The 17614-nt window shown below is 41.3% G+C and overlaps 1 protein-coding gene across 3 annotated transcripts in view; it reads left to right on the top strand.

Annotated features, from left to right (window-relative positions):
- The first annotated feature begins 481 nt into the window (after nucleotides 1-481).
- Nucleotides 482-17614, top strand: part of PDE7A (phosphodiesterase 7A) — a 78203-nt gene continuing 61070 nt past the window's right edge. For 2 of the 3 annotated variants that reach the window (XM_032676776.1, XM_032676992.1), the window contains exon 1: nucleotides 482-657. In XM_032676776.1, coding sequence (XP_032532667.1) covers nucleotides 520-657 — 138 coding nt within the window. In that variant the 5' untranslated portion in view covers nucleotides 482-519. The remainder of the gene's footprint in view (nucleotides 658-17614) is intronic. The other variant, XM_032676923.1, reaches the window with a different exon arrangement.

Consider the following 17614-nt stretch of genomic DNA (forward strand, 5'->3'; position numbering starts at 1 on the left):
CTCTCTGACGGCCCGGCCCCTTCCCCTCAGCGGAGCGGCGCCTCCTCCTCCTCCTCCCGCTCCCGGCCGTGCCGGACAATAGGGGCGAGCGCGGCGCGTGTCCCTTGGCGCGGCCCCCGGCCCTCCATGCGCGGCGCGGGGCAGCGGCGCTGACAGCGGCTCCCGCCGGCGGCAGCGCGCCCGAGGGCGGGCGGGAGGGAGGGAGGGAGCGGCGGCGGCGGCCGCGGGCTGCGGGCCGGGACTCGCCGCCCCGGGCGCTGACAGAGCCGTCCCGCTCCGCCGCCTCCCCCCAGCTCCCGCCGGCGGCTCCCGCCGGGCTTTGGCGGCAGCGAAGCACAAAGGCGCGGGGCCCGGCGCGGCCCGGCCCGGCCCCCCGGGGGGCGCGGGGGCGGCGAGGAGGCGCCGGGCCCCCGCGGGGCTTCGCCGCCGGCCCTTCCCCGCTGCGGGGAGCCCTGCGCGGGCAGGTGCGGCGGGCGAGGCCGCTGCCCCGCGGCGGGCCGGCGTACCGAGGCTTCGTCAATGGAAGTATGTTACCAGCTGCCCGTGCTGCCGCTGGACAGGCCGGTGCCGCAGCACGTCCTCAGCCGCAGAGGGGCCATCAGCTTCAGCTCCAGCTCCGCACTCTTCGGCTGCCCCAACCCCCGGCAGCTCTCGCAGGTAGGCACCACTACCGGGCCCGCAGCCCTTGTCCGCCTGCGCCCGAACACCGGCGGCGGCGGCGAGAAGATACAGCATTTAATAGATTTATGGCTGGTTATTGCCGAGCTTATCTCTGTAGTATTGGTTGCGATGCGATTGGTGAGCTCCTTGGGCTTTATTTCCACGGGCAGTGGATTATTTGTTTCTTCTACAATTTTTAAGCTAGGGCTGTTTTCTGTCTTTTTTTTTTTTTTCTTTTTTTTTTCTTTTTTTTTTTATCTTGGGCTTTCTTTGAGGGGTCCAAATTTCCTACGGGATTGCCTAAAGCTGCAGCGACTTTGCTGAAATGGTGAACATGCACTGCAGTGTTTTATTTGGGATGCTGTGCTTTTTCTCCCTCTAACTACTGAGACTTGGCAATCCGTCTAGAAGGAGACAAAGATCCTTGGCTTTTTCTTTTCCATGGTATTGTTCCCTGCCCACGTTACATCAGTCACAATATGAACTGCACTGTATTTAGTTTCATCTGATCGTGTTGGAAATACTACGAAAAGGGTCATTATAACTATGAGGACAAAAGGCAGGTTTTTCTTGCGAACACTGCCCTAAATTCTGAATGTGCGTTAGTATGGTTTCCCAGCACCCAGTGATAAAATTATATTCTAGCGGAAGTCTCTGGAGAAAATTATGGTGGAAAGCATGTTTTGGTGGGGAGTCAGCCCATTTTGGCTTCTAAGGATTTCCTATATCGAGGTTGAAAGGTCTCCTTAAGTGTTCTGAAGTATGTTGTCTTCACAGAAGATGCTGTCTTTGCTCTTTTCACGTGTAATGATAATTTTTTTTCCCGTACATTTTTGGTGTATCTTATTACATTATTCTACTTTTTTTTCATGGCTTGCTCTTCTTCATGTATGCATATGTAGAAATTACAGACCTGTCAGTCACTTTTGGCTTTGTCCCTGGTTTGGTAGCAGTGAAGCTCTCTGTGTGTATGAGTATTAGGCATATATATTTTTGGACAGGAAGAATCAACAAAATACTGTGTTAATGACCAGGAATGCATATGGGAATAATTATTAGCAGGCAAACAAAGATGGACGTACGTTGACAATGCTTTCTTCCCCGAATATAAATGTAATAATTGACAAAAACTTTGCTTTTATGACAGATTAATTTTCCATCTAGCAACTTGGTTGGGATCTTCTCCATTTGTAGTGCATGTTCCGAGTTGTAGTTGGTGATGGTGAATTTCCCATATTTATAAATTGTCTTGAAAGTCCAGCCTAATGTAGCACGTTTTGTTCTGTGCAAATAAGAGAAGAGTCTCTTTTCTTTGAAGCATTCATGGTCTTCTGAAAAGGAATAGTCAAAATGGACAAGGTGATATGTTGTATTCCTTCCTGTATGGTCTCCAGAGCAGGTGACGCATGAAGTGTCTACAAGCTTATCAAATTAAATATGGTATTGACATTTGAATTAGGGGTTTTTTTTTTCCCCAACTTTCAAGCTTCTCAATGGATTCCTTGTTTTCCGACCAATATGCTGCAGGTATATTAGTGAGTTACAGGAAAAGGTGCTTTAATAACTTGTAAAAAAGGAAAACAATATGTGTGCTTGACCAAGCAGTGTTTTGCTTGTATAAACCAAAGAACTAGGTTCATGTATTAACAAAAAGGAATTAGGATATTTAAGTGAGGAAGCCTTTGTTATTATTTGACTTCTAATTAGAATACAGCTATGTTTTGCTGGCTTTACGTGGTTTTTTCCTTTCCCTGAAGTCTTCTGCAGACAATATGATGTGAATGTCTACCAGACCTCCAATTACAGGCTGGTGTAAATGATGGACTAAAGCATTACCAGTGACATTAATGATTCTATGTAACTCCTTGCAAGTCTTCTGTAAAACTCAGAGTATTCCAGTTCCATTGCTGTTCAGAGAGGTCTGAACCCATACTAGTCTGTCGTTTTCAGTCTTCTGCTCCAGCCAACTTTGGGCAATAGGAGTAAAACTGGAGATGTGTACTCAAGAAGCAGCCAACATTTTACAGCTAATATGCATTTAGCAGGTTTTCTTAAAAAATGTAAGGTCTTGAAAATTGAATTCCCACTTAAGAGATTAAAACTGAAATGATGGAGTCATAAAATGTTTTAGGCTTATCCTTTCAGCAAGACGGTATTTTACGTAGGAAACACGTGTGAGGTAAATGCATGCTACATTAGACATATCTAATTTTGGCAGTGCTAAGTGGGCAAATATCTATCTCTGTATATATTAAGTGAAATTTTGGTTTTGTTAAAGCTTCACTAAATGGATTCAAAATGGGCTCTATGTTGCCTTTTAAAACTTAAGTAAAGTGGTGCAGCGAATGACCTCGAGAATTCTGATCTGCTCCTCTCAGCCCCAGGAAGGATAAATTGTACTTACAGTGTTATTATCAGATGTTTGTCTAATCTGTTTGCTTAATCTGTTTTTTAAGATAAAGTCTTATGAGATGAGGTGAGTTGACACAACTCATTATTGCTGAAGGTTAAAAGTCCTGTCATTGGGCACATGTTGTTACTACTCCCTCTGTGCCATCTCTGATGCTTGGCAGGTGTTTGCTGATTCAGTTCACTATAACAGCAGAAAACTAACACAAGCAGCAAACTGGATAGCTTCCTGCCACCTCTTTGAATAAAATATGCTTAGTGAAGTTTGTCAGAACTGATTTAAAGAAAAAGATGGTACCACTAGGCTTTTGAAATCCATAAAACCCTCAAATAATAGAAATTATGTAATCTCACTAGTCAGTTTTTCTTAATAGTGCTTAACTGCTCTTGTCATGAGAGTTCTTTTTTAATACTGAATTAAATCTTTCTTGTGGTGATTTATATCTTTCACCATCCCCAGTAAATGCAGATAAGAGCTTATTCCTTTTTCTTGGTAGTTTTATGTATTAATTATTTCCCTGTAGTCTTATTTTTGTTAATTTCAAAGTCTTTACAACAGAAATAATGAAAGCGACATCTCTTACCTGAAGGTTACTTGTGATGTTTATTGTTCAAGTCCAGTCAAGTGAAAAGCTGCTATTGTATGGGTTTATCCAATTGTTGGAGTTAATAATTTTCTTTGAATGTGAAACAATTTTAAATGCTAGTGGTAAAAGCTGTTTTTAAGGGCACTTGAAACGGGTAACTGGTGAAATGACCAGGACATTTCATACAAATGAGGTTGAATTTAGGTTCACTGTGAGATCAAGTGGATGTTAAGTAGTGCCTTGAATCATACAGTTAGGGTATTCATTCCAAATGTTACAAAATTATGTTTTTCAAAGTAAAGCTGAGCTTTCAGAGAACAAATTTTGATTTATTGCCTCATCTAGTTTTTAACTTGTGTTGTAGTAATAGTAGTAAAAAAGAATTTCTAGAAGTGTACTTAGTGTGAAAATTTTTAGTCTGTATTTTTATGAATAAGGGTTTATAATAAAAACCACTTCACAAATATGGCTGCAAACACTTTTAAATTGTCCTGCGTTGCACTCCTCCCACCCTCCAAGCTGAGTTGACATAAACATATCATAAATGAATAAGAAAACTTTGGCCTAACCTGCTATTTTTGACTCATTTCTCTCCCTCTGCTTTGTAACTGGTTCTGCAGTTTCTTCAGTTCCTCCAAAAATGACATCAGTAGTATCTAATAGCAGTGTCTGAACAGAAGTAAAGTTCTTGTTTTGTCCTTAAATGATTGAAATTGATGATGGTAAAGATGTCTCCTATTGATGAAATTGCATGAAGAGGGAATGGGGCACATAAGAGAAGACTCCGTTTGAGTCTCAGAAAGGTAGACACTGTCTCCACCTGAAGCACCAAGTATTACTGTGTGCCATGTACTGCTCCTCATGTTTGATAAGCCAGTTCATAATCCTTCTTTGTTCCTTCTCCATTTCATGCATTTAAGCAATATAGTGTCATACTTTGTGACTTCTCATATGTTATACGCCTGAACAGTAGACTGTAGATTGTGCACATGGAATCCTAGATTTGACTTGGAGGATGAAGTGGAGAAAAAAGTTGCTAAGAGCAACTGGAAATGTCCTGCATTGGTGGATTCTTCAGTGAAAGGTGTACACTTCTTCTGAAAAATGTGCTCCCCATCATTAACCAAGTGTTTTGGCCACCTTTTGCTGTGTAGCTTTTCACTATTTGTTACCTGATGTGATCCGAACATGTTTTACTCTGCATGTAGCATGACAAGTTACAAGGCAGAGTTGAGAGGTGTATTTATATGGTCTGAACATAGACATTGGTCTTTAATTCCATGGTTGCACCTTTTTGCTGGGAGAAATGTTGGCATGACCTATTTTTCCGTTGCAGCTGCTCATTTCTACTCCTGCGTTTTCCTTTTAGTTGTGTCAACGTCTTTTTTTTCCTTTTTTTTTTTTAAATCAGGTTATTTTTCAGCCTTGGATGACTCATAGTACAGTTTCATAAATGATTGTGACTGTTAGTAAGTAGGAAGCAGTACACCACAATGCTAGACCAGGAATAATGAGCAGTGGAGAAGCAGAAGGAATGCCTTACGTTGGCCCTACTATTGAATGTGAAACCTTACCCTTAAACCCCTTTCTTTTCTTATCCACTGTTTTTCATAACTTTTCTTCTATACCCTTCTAAACCTCTTCATCAGTGTTTCTCAATTGCTTGCTCTTTCATTAGCTTTCTCCTGCCATTTCCTGTATCTCTGCTGCATGAATAATTAACGAGTTGAAATAATGAAATAATTTTCATGTTGTGATTCCTAGCCTCTGGAATTATTTCTGTGTTGCTGCTATGCTTGCCATTCCCTTCATCTTGTATTTATTGTGTCTGGTTGCTGAGATTACATCTATTCATATGAGAGGCAGAGACTGATTCTACATACAGCACAGACAAGTTCTGATTGAGGCTTTCATGCACTACAGTAATTTTATGTGGCAGTTCATTTTTAAAATGCTCTGAGTTTTATTACCAATTAACTTTTTCATATATTGTAATGCAAGGCAACATTGGTACTTTCATTCTGCAAAAGATCATAGCAGCTTATTTCATGGCCTGTAATCGTCTATGTAATATCTAAACAGAAAAATAGCTTAAACTCCCCTTTAATTAGATTGTCTTAAATCCCCAGAAGTCAATTCTTCTTTGTCCAGATTGTGTAATAGTATGTTTTGTGCTTTGTATGAACTTCAGTTTTCTCGTACTATCTCTAAAGAGAAATGGGTTTGAAAAGAGATTGTAGTTTTGTGCCCTTTAAGTTGTGAAATATTGAATTTCAACCATAAAACAATTTTACAAGAAGACAGCATTAGTATATGAATATTCAGTATTCTATATGAACTAATTGTGTAGTAATAGGATGCAAATACAGGTTGTTGGAATTAGTGTTTTGAACGGGATGTCTGTTTCAGCAGCTTTTCTTAAAACAACTCTCTATTTGCTAAGTAAGGCTCGTTTTTTTAGGTTGTTTGAGAAAAGCAACAGCATCCAAACTAGGTTAATTGTGAGTCAATATGGCAATATGCTCAATTTTGAGTTAATAAAATATCACAGAAATAATGTAATTTTCTGACACATCTGTTGTTCTGCAATTTTGACTTGTGGAAAACAATGTTGAGGACGTCTGCATTTTTAATCTATTTCTTCCATTCTTTTATTTTCTGCAAAGCCTACGGTGGAAGAAACCCATGAAAATAGAATGGTGATTTGTTAAAACAATTCTTACTCATGTCAGTGACCACTGGCTTACTGTTTTCTTGTGTTTCCCTCATCACTTGGTATCTACAAGATTCCACTGGTTTTCTGCTAACATTGTAGATTTCTGAATGTATTCAGTAGTTTTCTGGCATTGCGAACCTCAGATTCATGGCTGTATTTCCCAAGTCCTGCTAGGTTATGGCTCAGATATGTGAAACACGTTTTGGATTGGACTAAACATGTTGTATTTGTATTTACCTTTATTACAAATTCACTGAACCTGCATGGAAATAGTGAGTAATTTGACAGCTCAAATTAGTTTGATGGTTTGCCTTTTTTTTTCCTCCCAGAAGTGTGAAACCAAAGTAACTTGTTTGTCCTTTACTGTGTAAATCTTAGCTAACGTACATCAGCACTTTCCACATGTGAATTTGTACAGTGGGGTGTGTAAGATACAAATTCATGTATCTTATGATATAATTAAAGGAACGTAGTGTATTCTGTCAGAATATGCGTTCCTTGTAAATCAGGGTCTGAGGATGAGCGTGCTAAAAACTTGAATCTTAATCTCAGTAATCATACTACATAATGCATTTAGTGCAAATAGTCTTTTGTGTGCATTCACAGGTAAAAGAAATGTTCGATTCTCCTCAAGAAAACTCTTTTGTATAAGAAAATAGAAATACTTGGTGTGGGCATGCACATGCGTGTAGGGTCTTACAGGAAGCATGTGTCTGGGACCAGGAATTGAACCCAGACCTCTCAAATTCCGGTTCAGAGTTATGCACAGAAATCCTCATAGGAAAACTTGGAAGTGTTTGTCTTTCATTAGATGTGAAGTTTTCCTCAGTTTGTTCTGATTATGTCATTAACAAGTAACTGCAGTGTAAATAAGCACCCTGTGTAATCCAGCAAGGCAGCTGGCCAAAGACAAAATATTTTATTAGAAAAATGCAGTTCTGGGAAACTGCGTTTACAGTTTAGTTGAGGAATTGTTTATTTGTATGTTTGCATCCTAGGTGTATTGAAAGGAATTTGTAGCCAAATATTTTGTTTTCTTTCTGGTTGAAAATAAATTTGTGGCTGTGATCTCACCTTCCCTGCCCTCCTCTCTTCCATATCCTGAGAATTTTTACTTCTGTTACAGCAGTCTGACTCCTGTTTTCCTCCCACTTCCCCCTCTTTTGTACACCTTTGATATGGCAATCCTGTTTATTATCTTTCTGACCACACTCCCACAATAATTATAATTAAAGATATTCTTGGAGTCTGCTTTTCATCGCAAGGTAGAGGGTGAATTCTTTTCTCCGCTCCTAGCTGAATTTGTGAAGGAGCCAAGATTTGCAGCAGGCCCTCCTCCTCTGCCTGCCTGAGCATCAGAAAGAGTATGCTGCAATGAGAGTAATAAAGAAAGCTCTGTATTAGCAGAATATTTTACTATTTCTTCCACTCCTTTCTGCCAGATGAGATATGTGGAAAGAGACTGTTTCCTTTACCTTTACCTTTAGGGATTTTTTTCCTATCTCTCTCTCTGCCCCCCAATAACAGACATAGCTGGAGGCTACTCTGACTAGTAAAACTGGATATTTAATACATGTGAAACACAACCTGTTGCCCCCTTTAGGACAAGGGGTCAGTTCTATCCCGAGGGGTAAAAAAAACCAAAGGAAAAGATACAGGAACCGATTCCAATGCTGTGAGGGAAAAGTTATAATGGGAAACTTGAGACTTCTGTAGGTGGAACAGGAAAGGTGTAGTAACTTTGTGTGAGATTTCTGTCTGATGTGATGGTTCTTAGTTGTCTTAAAAATGGAGTTACATGTGGTGTTAGGATGGTGGCAAGTGATTTCATGAGGGACTCAGTTATACATCTAGGTCACAAAAAGTTAATATTCTTGCAAAAAAGACATAGAATACTATAGTCTGGTAGTGGAGGAACACTATAGTCTGGTAGTGGAGGAACAGTAGCTGTCATGGCAGGACTGACACTGGCCTGTGTTACTTCTTGCTTTGTGTTGGTAGCTAATTTGTTCCATATATTGATGTCACAGTTAATGGTGTGCTGAGGAGAAGGTTTCACATTTAGTCAGGCATGAACTTGTACTTCCATTTTCTTAAACTTTCCAGTAAAGTTCATGTACCACAGTAATCTCCTGAAATGTGTATGTGTGGCAGGGGTGTGTGTCTTGTCAGTAGTGCCTTATCTTCTCTTTTGGAATGGTAGAGTCCTGTAACCAGTTTTCAAAGAGCCTGGAGTACTTAAATTTCCTTGATTGTCATCTGTGGAATTTTAGACTTTAGATTTCAGCAACTGCAATAATTGAGCTCTTTTTGGTATTGGGCAAAGAAAAATCTGTAGTTTTTTTTCCAGCTGCAAGCATGGTGTGAAGCAGCTAAATAACAAATATCTGTGTATGGAGGTAAAGTTGAGTTTTCTTTGATGTTCTTGTTTATGATGAGAAATCCAGAGAGTAAATTTTATGGAGTTTTGTAGTCATTTCTTTTGTTGTAAAGTCTGAGCTACATTTTCTGTAGTGTGGTGATAATAGGAATTTCCGCATTTTTTACTAAATTTATACAGTATATTTAGTCAGCTTTTCCTAACTTGTTTTTGTTTGGACAAAATAAACTGATTATATCTTTGTCCAGATAAAACATCTAGTATATAGCTCACAATTTGACAGAGGAAATGGGAAAACTTTATGACCTGAGTTAAAAAACAATTCATCTTGAGTTTCTTTACCTTGAGAAACTCAGAATGTCACAAATACTTTAAAAACATTGTTGTCCCCTCAATGTTTTTTTCCTTCCCTTTTCAAAAAGGATATTAGTTCTCTTCTCCATACAGTCCCCCTGCTTATATCTTTGTCGCTTCAGGTTATTGCGAGAATTTTGCAACTCCCCATAAATGAAGACTAGAAGTTAAACATAGCAAATTGCAGGTACTAAATTCCTGAACTTTTGCTTGTGGGGAAGGTGTTGGACTTGTACTTTGTGATCTGTATTGAGCTTTAGGCCTTTTTAAGGAGGAGGAAGGCTTCTTGAATGGTTGAAGCTATGGTTACCTTGTGTTTTTTTGTGTGATACTATGGCACTATATTATTGGCATTGCCCTTCCAGCTTAAGATGAGGCCTGAAGGGATGTTTTTTTGTCTTAATAAAAGGCCCTTGCTTAAAATTCTCCACCTGTCACCTTTTGATACAATACACTGTAAATGAAATAATCAACTGTGCACTACAAGGCTAATCTATTTTCGTGAGATTTGTAGGAAAGATGATTTGAGAGCATTAGATAAGAAGTTATTATTCATGATTGGCTGAATAAATAAGACTATTATGACTAATGAAGTTTAAGATTTTTTTTCTTCTTAATATTGTTGTATTTTATGAGAACACAGTGTAGGAAGAGCTATATGCTGAAAAATCTGATTGTATGGAAAGCCATTTGCGAACCAGGAGATCAGATTTTTTTTCTTATGGTAAACATGGCAGAGAGTCTGATTAGGGTAGGAGGAGGTGAAGGTCGATAAACTAAAGAATACATCTTGAGTTTGTTTCTTAGTGTAATAAAACATGTTACAGAAGTTTTTTGTTTGACACACCTCAAATTAAGATTGTTAAAGTTAAGTACAGCGGTTTTTGTATTTAATGTGTCATGAAAAATAGGAGGTTAATTTCTTTAATTCTGCCTTGTTTGACACTTTGTAATGCTGTGCTTGTTGCTTGGATGTTGATGATTACTGTTGACAGGAGCCACAGTTTTTATTACTATTCCTATTTTAAATGGAAATTCTTTTTCAGGTAAGAGTTTTATTTAATGTCTGCAGTCATAGTTGCAAAGTGCTTTTGGTGTAGCGTAAGCTTGTGCAGGAATTGCTTTTAGCTGTAAATCTTTACTCCTCTAGTGCTGACATTTGCACTCCTCTGACCCTGCAGAAAGCTGGTTTACCGAGCTAGAGTAGCAGAAAGCCCTTTAATTTTTGTAGCAGTAATTTTCTGCTGCTTTGTCTCTCCTTGGCTTTCTTGCAGGATCTGAGGAGTGTTGGTGCAAGGGAAGGAACAGGAATGTGCAGGCAGGGGCCGCACAGTGTGTGGCAACACTGACTCAAGTTGTTTCCGTTGCAGTTGGAGGAATGTCCAGAACGCTGACAACTGTGTTGAATTATTTCACTTTCTTCTCAAACAGGAGGGGGCTGAATAATTCCCTGGTGTTATTTGAATTAACTAATGCACTGTATCAGATTTTTAGTACTCCCAAAGAAGCATTGTGCACCCATATCTTTTATATATTCTTTTTCTTCACAGAGCTTCAAAATCTGTAATTTCATCTCTATTAGATGAATCCATGGTTCAGTGTATTTCAGATATTGTATAGATGTGACTCAGTAGAAAGAACACTTTAAAAGGACTGCTGTTAACTTTTGAACAAATGCTTGATGAAGTGCATTAAGTCAAAAGAATCTGTATTTCTTCTTATTTTTTAACTGTAAAACATCCAATTTCAAAATTTGGGTTAATAGACTTCAAAATATGAAGTCTTTTGTTTTTCTCATCTATATGAGTAGTACATTTAGAAATAACGTTCAAATGAAAGGTTATTTTCATGTAAAACTGAAAGCATCTTTATGCATTTTTTTAATGAAATGTAGCTATGTTTGTTACAGTTTATAAATGAAATGTGTGAGAACATAAGGATCAGTCCTGTCATTTGTCTTTGAGAATTGTTTAGCATACCTAAAAGGCTTGCTAGTGTGTGTTTTTATGTGGGAGTGAGTGTATATGTATATATATACACACACATATGAAAATAAATATATAGATATATGTATGAAAAGATGGTAACTGAATAAGGATATGCTGGGTGCTGCATAGATTCCGAAAGGAGAAAAAAACTATTTTTATTGTACCATTTGCTACCATGTTGCCCTGTGTCCATCAAATCACAGGACAAAATAATATCCTAAATATAACAATTTTGGGAATATTTGTTGCTTTCACTTGATCTTTTTAAGCAAGAAGTTTGTACTTATTAGATTGTACTTATTAGGTCAACTTTATAATTTACCATAAGTTTTTAGAAGCTTTTGGTCAGAATGAACAATAGATAAAGACACATTAGTTTTAGAGTTGTAAGTGCTTCAGGATGATGTCAGATAACTGTCATAGAATCATAGAATCATAGAATCAGCTGGGTTGGAAGGGACCTCTGTGATCAAGTCCAACCCTTGATCCACTACTGCTGCGGTTACTAGACCATGGCACTAAGTGCCACATCCAGTCTCTTCTTAAAAACCTCCAGGGACGGAGAATCCACCACTTCCCTGGGCAGCCCATTCCAGTGTCTGATTACCCTCTCTGTAAAGAAATTCTTTCTAATACCTAACCTAAACCTCCCCTGGCACAGCTTAAGGCCATGCCCTCTTGTCTTGCTGATAGTTGCCTGGGAAAAGAGACCATTCCCCACCTGGCTACAACCTCCTTTCAGGCAGTTGTAGAGAGTGATGAGGTCTCCCCTGAGCCTTCTCTTCTCCAGGCTGAACAGCCCCAGCTCCTTCAACCTCTCCTTGTAGGACTTGTGCTTGAGCCCCTTCACCAGCCTAGTTGCTCTCCTCTGGACCTGCTCCAGCACCTCAGCATCCTTCCTGAACTGAAGGGCCCAGAACTGGACACAGTACTCCAGGTGTGGCCTCACCAGCTCTGAGTACAGGGGAAGAATCACTTCCTTGGACCTGTTCCTGATCCAGGCCAGGATACCATTGGCCTTCTTGACCACCTGGGCACACTGCTGGCTCGTGTTCAGCATCTTGTCAATCCAAACTCCCAGGTCCCTCTCTGTCTGACTGCTCTCCTGCCACTCTGTCCCCAGCCTGTAGCGCTGCCTGGGGTTGTTGTGGCCAAAGTGCAGGACCTGGCACTTGGCCTTGTTGAACCTCATCTCGTTGGAATCAGCCCATCTCTCCAGCCTGTCCAGGTCCCTCTGCAGAGCCCTCCTGCCTTCCAGCTGATCGACACTCCCCCCCAACTTAGTGTCATCTGCAAATTTGCTGATGATGGACTCAATCCCCTCATCTAAATCATCAGTAAAGATATTAAATAGAACTGGACCCAACACTGATCCCTGGGGGACACCACTAGTGACCGGCCACCAACTGGACTGAGCACCGTTCACCACCACTCTCTGGGCCCGGCCCTCCAGCCAGTTCCTAACCCAGCACAGAGTGCCCCTGTCCAAGCCATGGGCTGCCAGCTTTTTCAGGAGTATGCTGTGGGACACAGTGTCAAAGGCTTTGCTGAAGTCCAGATAGACCACATTCACAGCCTTCCTCTCATCTGCCAGGCGGGTCATCTGATCATAAAAGGAGATCAGGTTGGTCAGACAGGACCTGCCCCTCCTAAACCCGTGCTGGCTGGATCTGATCCCTTGTCTATCCTGTAGGTGCTGTGTGATTGCACTGAGGATGATCTGCTCCATAACCTTGCCAGGCACTGAGGTCAGGCTGACGGGCCTGTAGTTTCCTGGGTCCTCCTTACTACCCTTTTTGTGGATTGACGTGACATTTGCCAAATTCCAGTCATCTGGGACCTCCCCAGTGAGCCAGGACTGTCGGTAGATGATGGAGAGAGGCTTGGTGAGCTCTTCCACCAGCTCCTTCATCACCCTTGGGTGGATCCCATCTGGTCCCATAGACTTGTGGGGATCCAAGCAGCTCAGTAGGTCCCTAACTGTTTCCTTCTGGATTACAGGGGGGCTGTTCAGATTCCTATATCTTTCTACAAGCTCCAGAAGCCAGCTGTCCTCAGGGCAACCTGTCTTACTGTTGAAGACTGAGACAAAGAAGGTGTTAAATACTTCAGCCTTTTCCTCATCTTTGATAACTATATTCCCACCTGTGTCCAGTAAAGAATGGAGGTTTTCCTTGCCCCTCCTTTTGCTATTGATGTATCTGTAGAAGGACTTTTTGTTATCCTTCACAGAGGTGGTGAGATTCAGTTCAAGTTGTGCCTTTGTCTCTCTAATTTTCTTTCTATGTGACCTAACTGTATTCCTAAATTCTTCCTGAGTAGTCAGCCCTTTCTTCCATAATCAGTAAGCTCTCTTTTTTACCCTAATTTCTTTCAGAATCTCCCTGTTCAGCCAGACCGGTCATCTTCCCCGCCAGCTCACCTTTCGGCACACTGGGACAGCCTGCTCCTGTGCTTTTAAAAACTTGCTTCTTGAAATACGTCCATCCCTCCTGGACCCCTTTGTTTTCAAGTGTTTTTTCCCAGGGTACACTCTGGACTAGTCTTCTGAATAGTCCGAAATCTACCCTCCGGAAGTCCAACATAGAGGTTTTATTGACAGCCCTCCTTGCATCCCTGAGTATTGAAAACTCTTATTATTTCATGATCACTGTGTCCCAGACGTCCACCGACCACCACATCTCCCACCAGCCCCTCTCTGTCTGTGAACAGCAGGTCTAGCGGGGCTCCACCCCGGTAGGCTCATTTACCAGCTGGAGCAGGAAATTATCCTCTGTACACTCTAGGAATCTCCTGGACTGCCTCTTCTCCGCTGTGTGGAGTTCCCAGCAGACATCCGGCAGGTTAAAGTCACCCATGAGAACAAGGGCTGCCAATTTTGAGACATCCACCAGCTGCTTGTAGAATAATTGATCACCCTCATCATCCTGGTTGGGTGGTCTGTAGCAGACTGCCACCAGGATATCAGCCTTGTTGGCCTTTCCCTTGATTCTGATCCACAGGCACTCAACCTTATTGTTACTGACTTCAACTTCTACGGAGTCAAGAGACTCTCTAACATATAGAGCCACCCCTCCACCTCTCTGCCTGTTCCTTCTGAAGAGGTTATAGTCACCCATGGTAGCACTCCAGTCATGCGAGTCATCCCACCACGTTTCTGTGATGGTGACTACATCACAGCTTTCCTGCTGCACGATGGCTTCCAGCTCCTCTTGTTTGTTACCCATGCTGTGTGCGTTGGTGTACATGCACTTCAGCTGGGCTGCTGATTTGACTCTTAGCTTGGGCTGTCCACCCTTGGGCTCCTTACTGGAGAGCCAGGTTTCAACCCTTTCCTCCTTCAAACCTAGTTTAAAGCCCTCCTTATCAGCCCTGCCAGCTTATAGGCTAGAGTCCTTTTGCCCTTGCTAGATAGATGAAGGATTGTTCTTTCTAGCTTTTTTTTTCTGTTTTCCCTTTCTGCGGATTCCTTTTTGTAACATACCTCCTTCAAACTTTGTAGAGCTTGCCCCGAAGCATGTCTTAAGCCAAGGACAGTCTCATGGTAATAGCTGATTCTCTGTGTTACTGAGTTGCCAAGTCAAACAAACTTGGATTGACCGTGTACATGTGTGCACAGTTGTTCAGCCATCCATTTCTGCTGAATTTAGTAGAGCACACAGTATGCTGATTATGTTGATTGGCAGAATTATTTTGAATCCCAGCCTGAAGTGCATTCAGTTCTGTTGGAGGTATTTGTTGGTGGGTTCATTGGGGGCCTCTGTGGAGCCCAACGCTTGACTTAGGAATAGTGCCTTGAATTAGGATGCCATATGCGGTCTGCATAGAGGAGCACCATGAGAACATTCCTGGGAATTGTCAGCATTCAAGGAGATAAAATAGGCTGTACTGCTGGTATGTTTACTGGATCATTATAGAAGAGAAAAAGCTGCAGGAATAAATGTATTGGCTTCCATTTCACACGTGCTGGCGTATGAGAAGAGAATTGATCAGTAGCGGATGATGGGTCTGCAGATGAAGTAAAACTTGAGGATAGAAAAGGTGATGTGTATGGGCATCCTTTCTTAGTAGGTTTTCATCTGTGCTGTAGAAGACACTGCATAAAGGTCTTACCCGAAATTTCCTTTCTGATGTTTGTGAGAACAAAGAACAAGGAGTGACAAAAGGCAGTGTATGAGAGATGTGCCACCAGTGCCTTTTGCTTCCCTTGGGAGAAGGTAAAGATCAGATAATCTGTGTGATGAGCAGCACGGCAGAATATTACCTCTGTGTTTCATGAGATTGTTGTGAAAGCAGTATGGTTTTGTTGAAAGCACACATTGATTCCCATCTGTTTCATCTGTTGCATTTTCTCACCTCTGCTGCCCACTTTGTGGCATTGCTTTCTTCATGTTCCTTCATGGTGGCTTAGGCCCAGATACAGCCTCTCAAAACAGTCCGTGAAAGTTTTGAGTGTCTTTATGAGGCCCAGTGCTTCACTTCACTATGAAAGTGCCAGTGAAAATAAGTTTGGAGAATAAAGGAGATGGATCTTTTGCAAAACTATAGAATATTTATTAAAATAATATGTTAATAAGTTTTTAAGCAGGTCTCTGCTCTTTAGGAATTCTACTAATTTATGCTTTGAGAAAAAGAAGGAAGCAGCTCTTGTTTGGAGGAGAAAGCTGTGGACTTTAAAGGCTTCCATGGACACCTAGGTGTGCATGTGCTGTCACGTAGTCGTGGTGTATGCTTTCATCCCTACTTTTTGTGAAGCAACATTCTCTGCTGGCTATGGGCTGTGCCACTAATTCTCTGCAGGGAGTGAAAAAAGACTGGGCTGCAGAGAGTATGGCAGCGCCTACACAAAACAGAGAAGCCTCCAGTGAGGCAATAGTTGCTGAGTTAAAATTTCCAGCATTGAGCTTGCTGTGCCTCTGTATCAATTTCCTCATTCTTGTTGTAACGATATAGTAGCCTCTAGCACTGTCAGAGCAGCGTGAGGGCTCTCACTCTTCTGTTCCAGTGGTCTTTCTGCTTCATGTCCAGCAGGTCTGTGATATTGTCTCATAGGTGCTATAATTTTCTGTGCTCCCTGTTTGGTCCCCTGTGCTGCTGCTTTGCCTGTGATTCCAGTAGACTGAGGACTGCTGTCTGCATGCAACTGGGATAAAGGGGCTGCATTTGAGGCAGTCGTTAGTTAAAGTGAGTTGGAAAAAGAAGGATACAGAAAAAGAGAGACAGTCCTGGTTTTGGAAGTGGGCCTCATTCTACTGAGTGTTCAGATGGAGAGTATGGTTATAGTTTCTACTTTCTGGATTTTTGTCTGAAATCTTACTTTTCCGTTGACTGCTGCGAGTCTTCTCAACACCCAAGTCAACCACTAGAGTACAGGCCTGAAATAGCTTATAAAATGGGACTGTGAAATGTGCTATTGTCTTTAGTGCACAGTTCAGTGGTTCAGTTCAGTGATTAGTAGGGGTTTGGTAAAAGCACCAGGGCAATGATATCCAGAGGACTTAACCAGAAAGCTACTTAATTAGATGCATAATGAACTGAAATAATTCAAAGTCAGGTTTCATCCCATGAATAAACTGACCTGGCGAAACTCCCTTATGTGCAGAAAAAAGAATTAATGTCATATAATTGCAGTACTTTTTCAATACCTTCTTTTTTTATATTCAATCCCAGGTATCCTGCAGGTTTTTTCTGTTTTATCAGTCCGTGGTTCTACATTTTGTAGTTCAGAGGAGAAAGAAACATATTAGTGAAAATTCATTGGTGCATTCAACAACGTAGCGTTTGGGTTCAACAAAGATGGGAGATCTGCAGTTTTCAAGGCAGATGGCTTTGTAGTTAAAATAGATATTTAGTGAAGTGATTATATTCTTTAGTTTTATAGTGTGCTGATCTAAATGTTATGTGAGTTTTACCCCATGTAAATACTTATTTTTTAGTTGGCAATTCTGAACTAGTTGTGTATGTGCTAGTGAGTTACGCTTACTTGCCTGAAATGTGCGTTTTAAATTTTTCTCAGTGCTGTTATGACAAACAATGTTACAATAAGAAGTCAAAATACTGTTAAACCTCTACTCTAGTGCTGAAAACTTGTGCAAGGAGTGTAGGTGAGATAAGGGACTTGTCATCTCTGCCCTAACAGCAGTGACCTCTCATGTCCTGTGTGATCTGGTTGAAGGGTGCTGCTGAAGTGTCTGTCTCCTTCAGCATCTCTGTTCCCATCTCAGCTATGCAGATACACAGAAGTGTATCCCTTCACTTAGCTGTTTTTGGAATCTTTACTCCGTCATAAATTCTCTTTCGAAGCCTTGCAGACTCTTCTTTAGGCTCCTTTGTCTACCATAGAATATGATAGTTCTGCTCCTATACTTTTGAGGGGAAGAGGGACTTACGCTTAGGGGAAAAGGATCTGGTCAGTCTGCTGCTGTTTGAGACAGAAAAAGGTTGAGAATGAAGATAAATATTTTGGGGTCTGATGTTGCCAGCTGGCGCCCAGAACTAGTAATACAGAATTACTGGTGCA

The sequence above is a fragment of the Chiroxiphia lanceolata genome, chromosome 1 (genome assembly GCF_009829145.1).
Source record: "Chiroxiphia lanceolata isolate bChiLan1 chromosome 1, bChiLan1.pri, whole genome shotgun sequence".
Classification (NCBI taxonomy): Eukaryota; Metazoa; Chordata; class Aves; order Passeriformes; family Pipridae; genus Chiroxiphia; species Chiroxiphia lanceolata.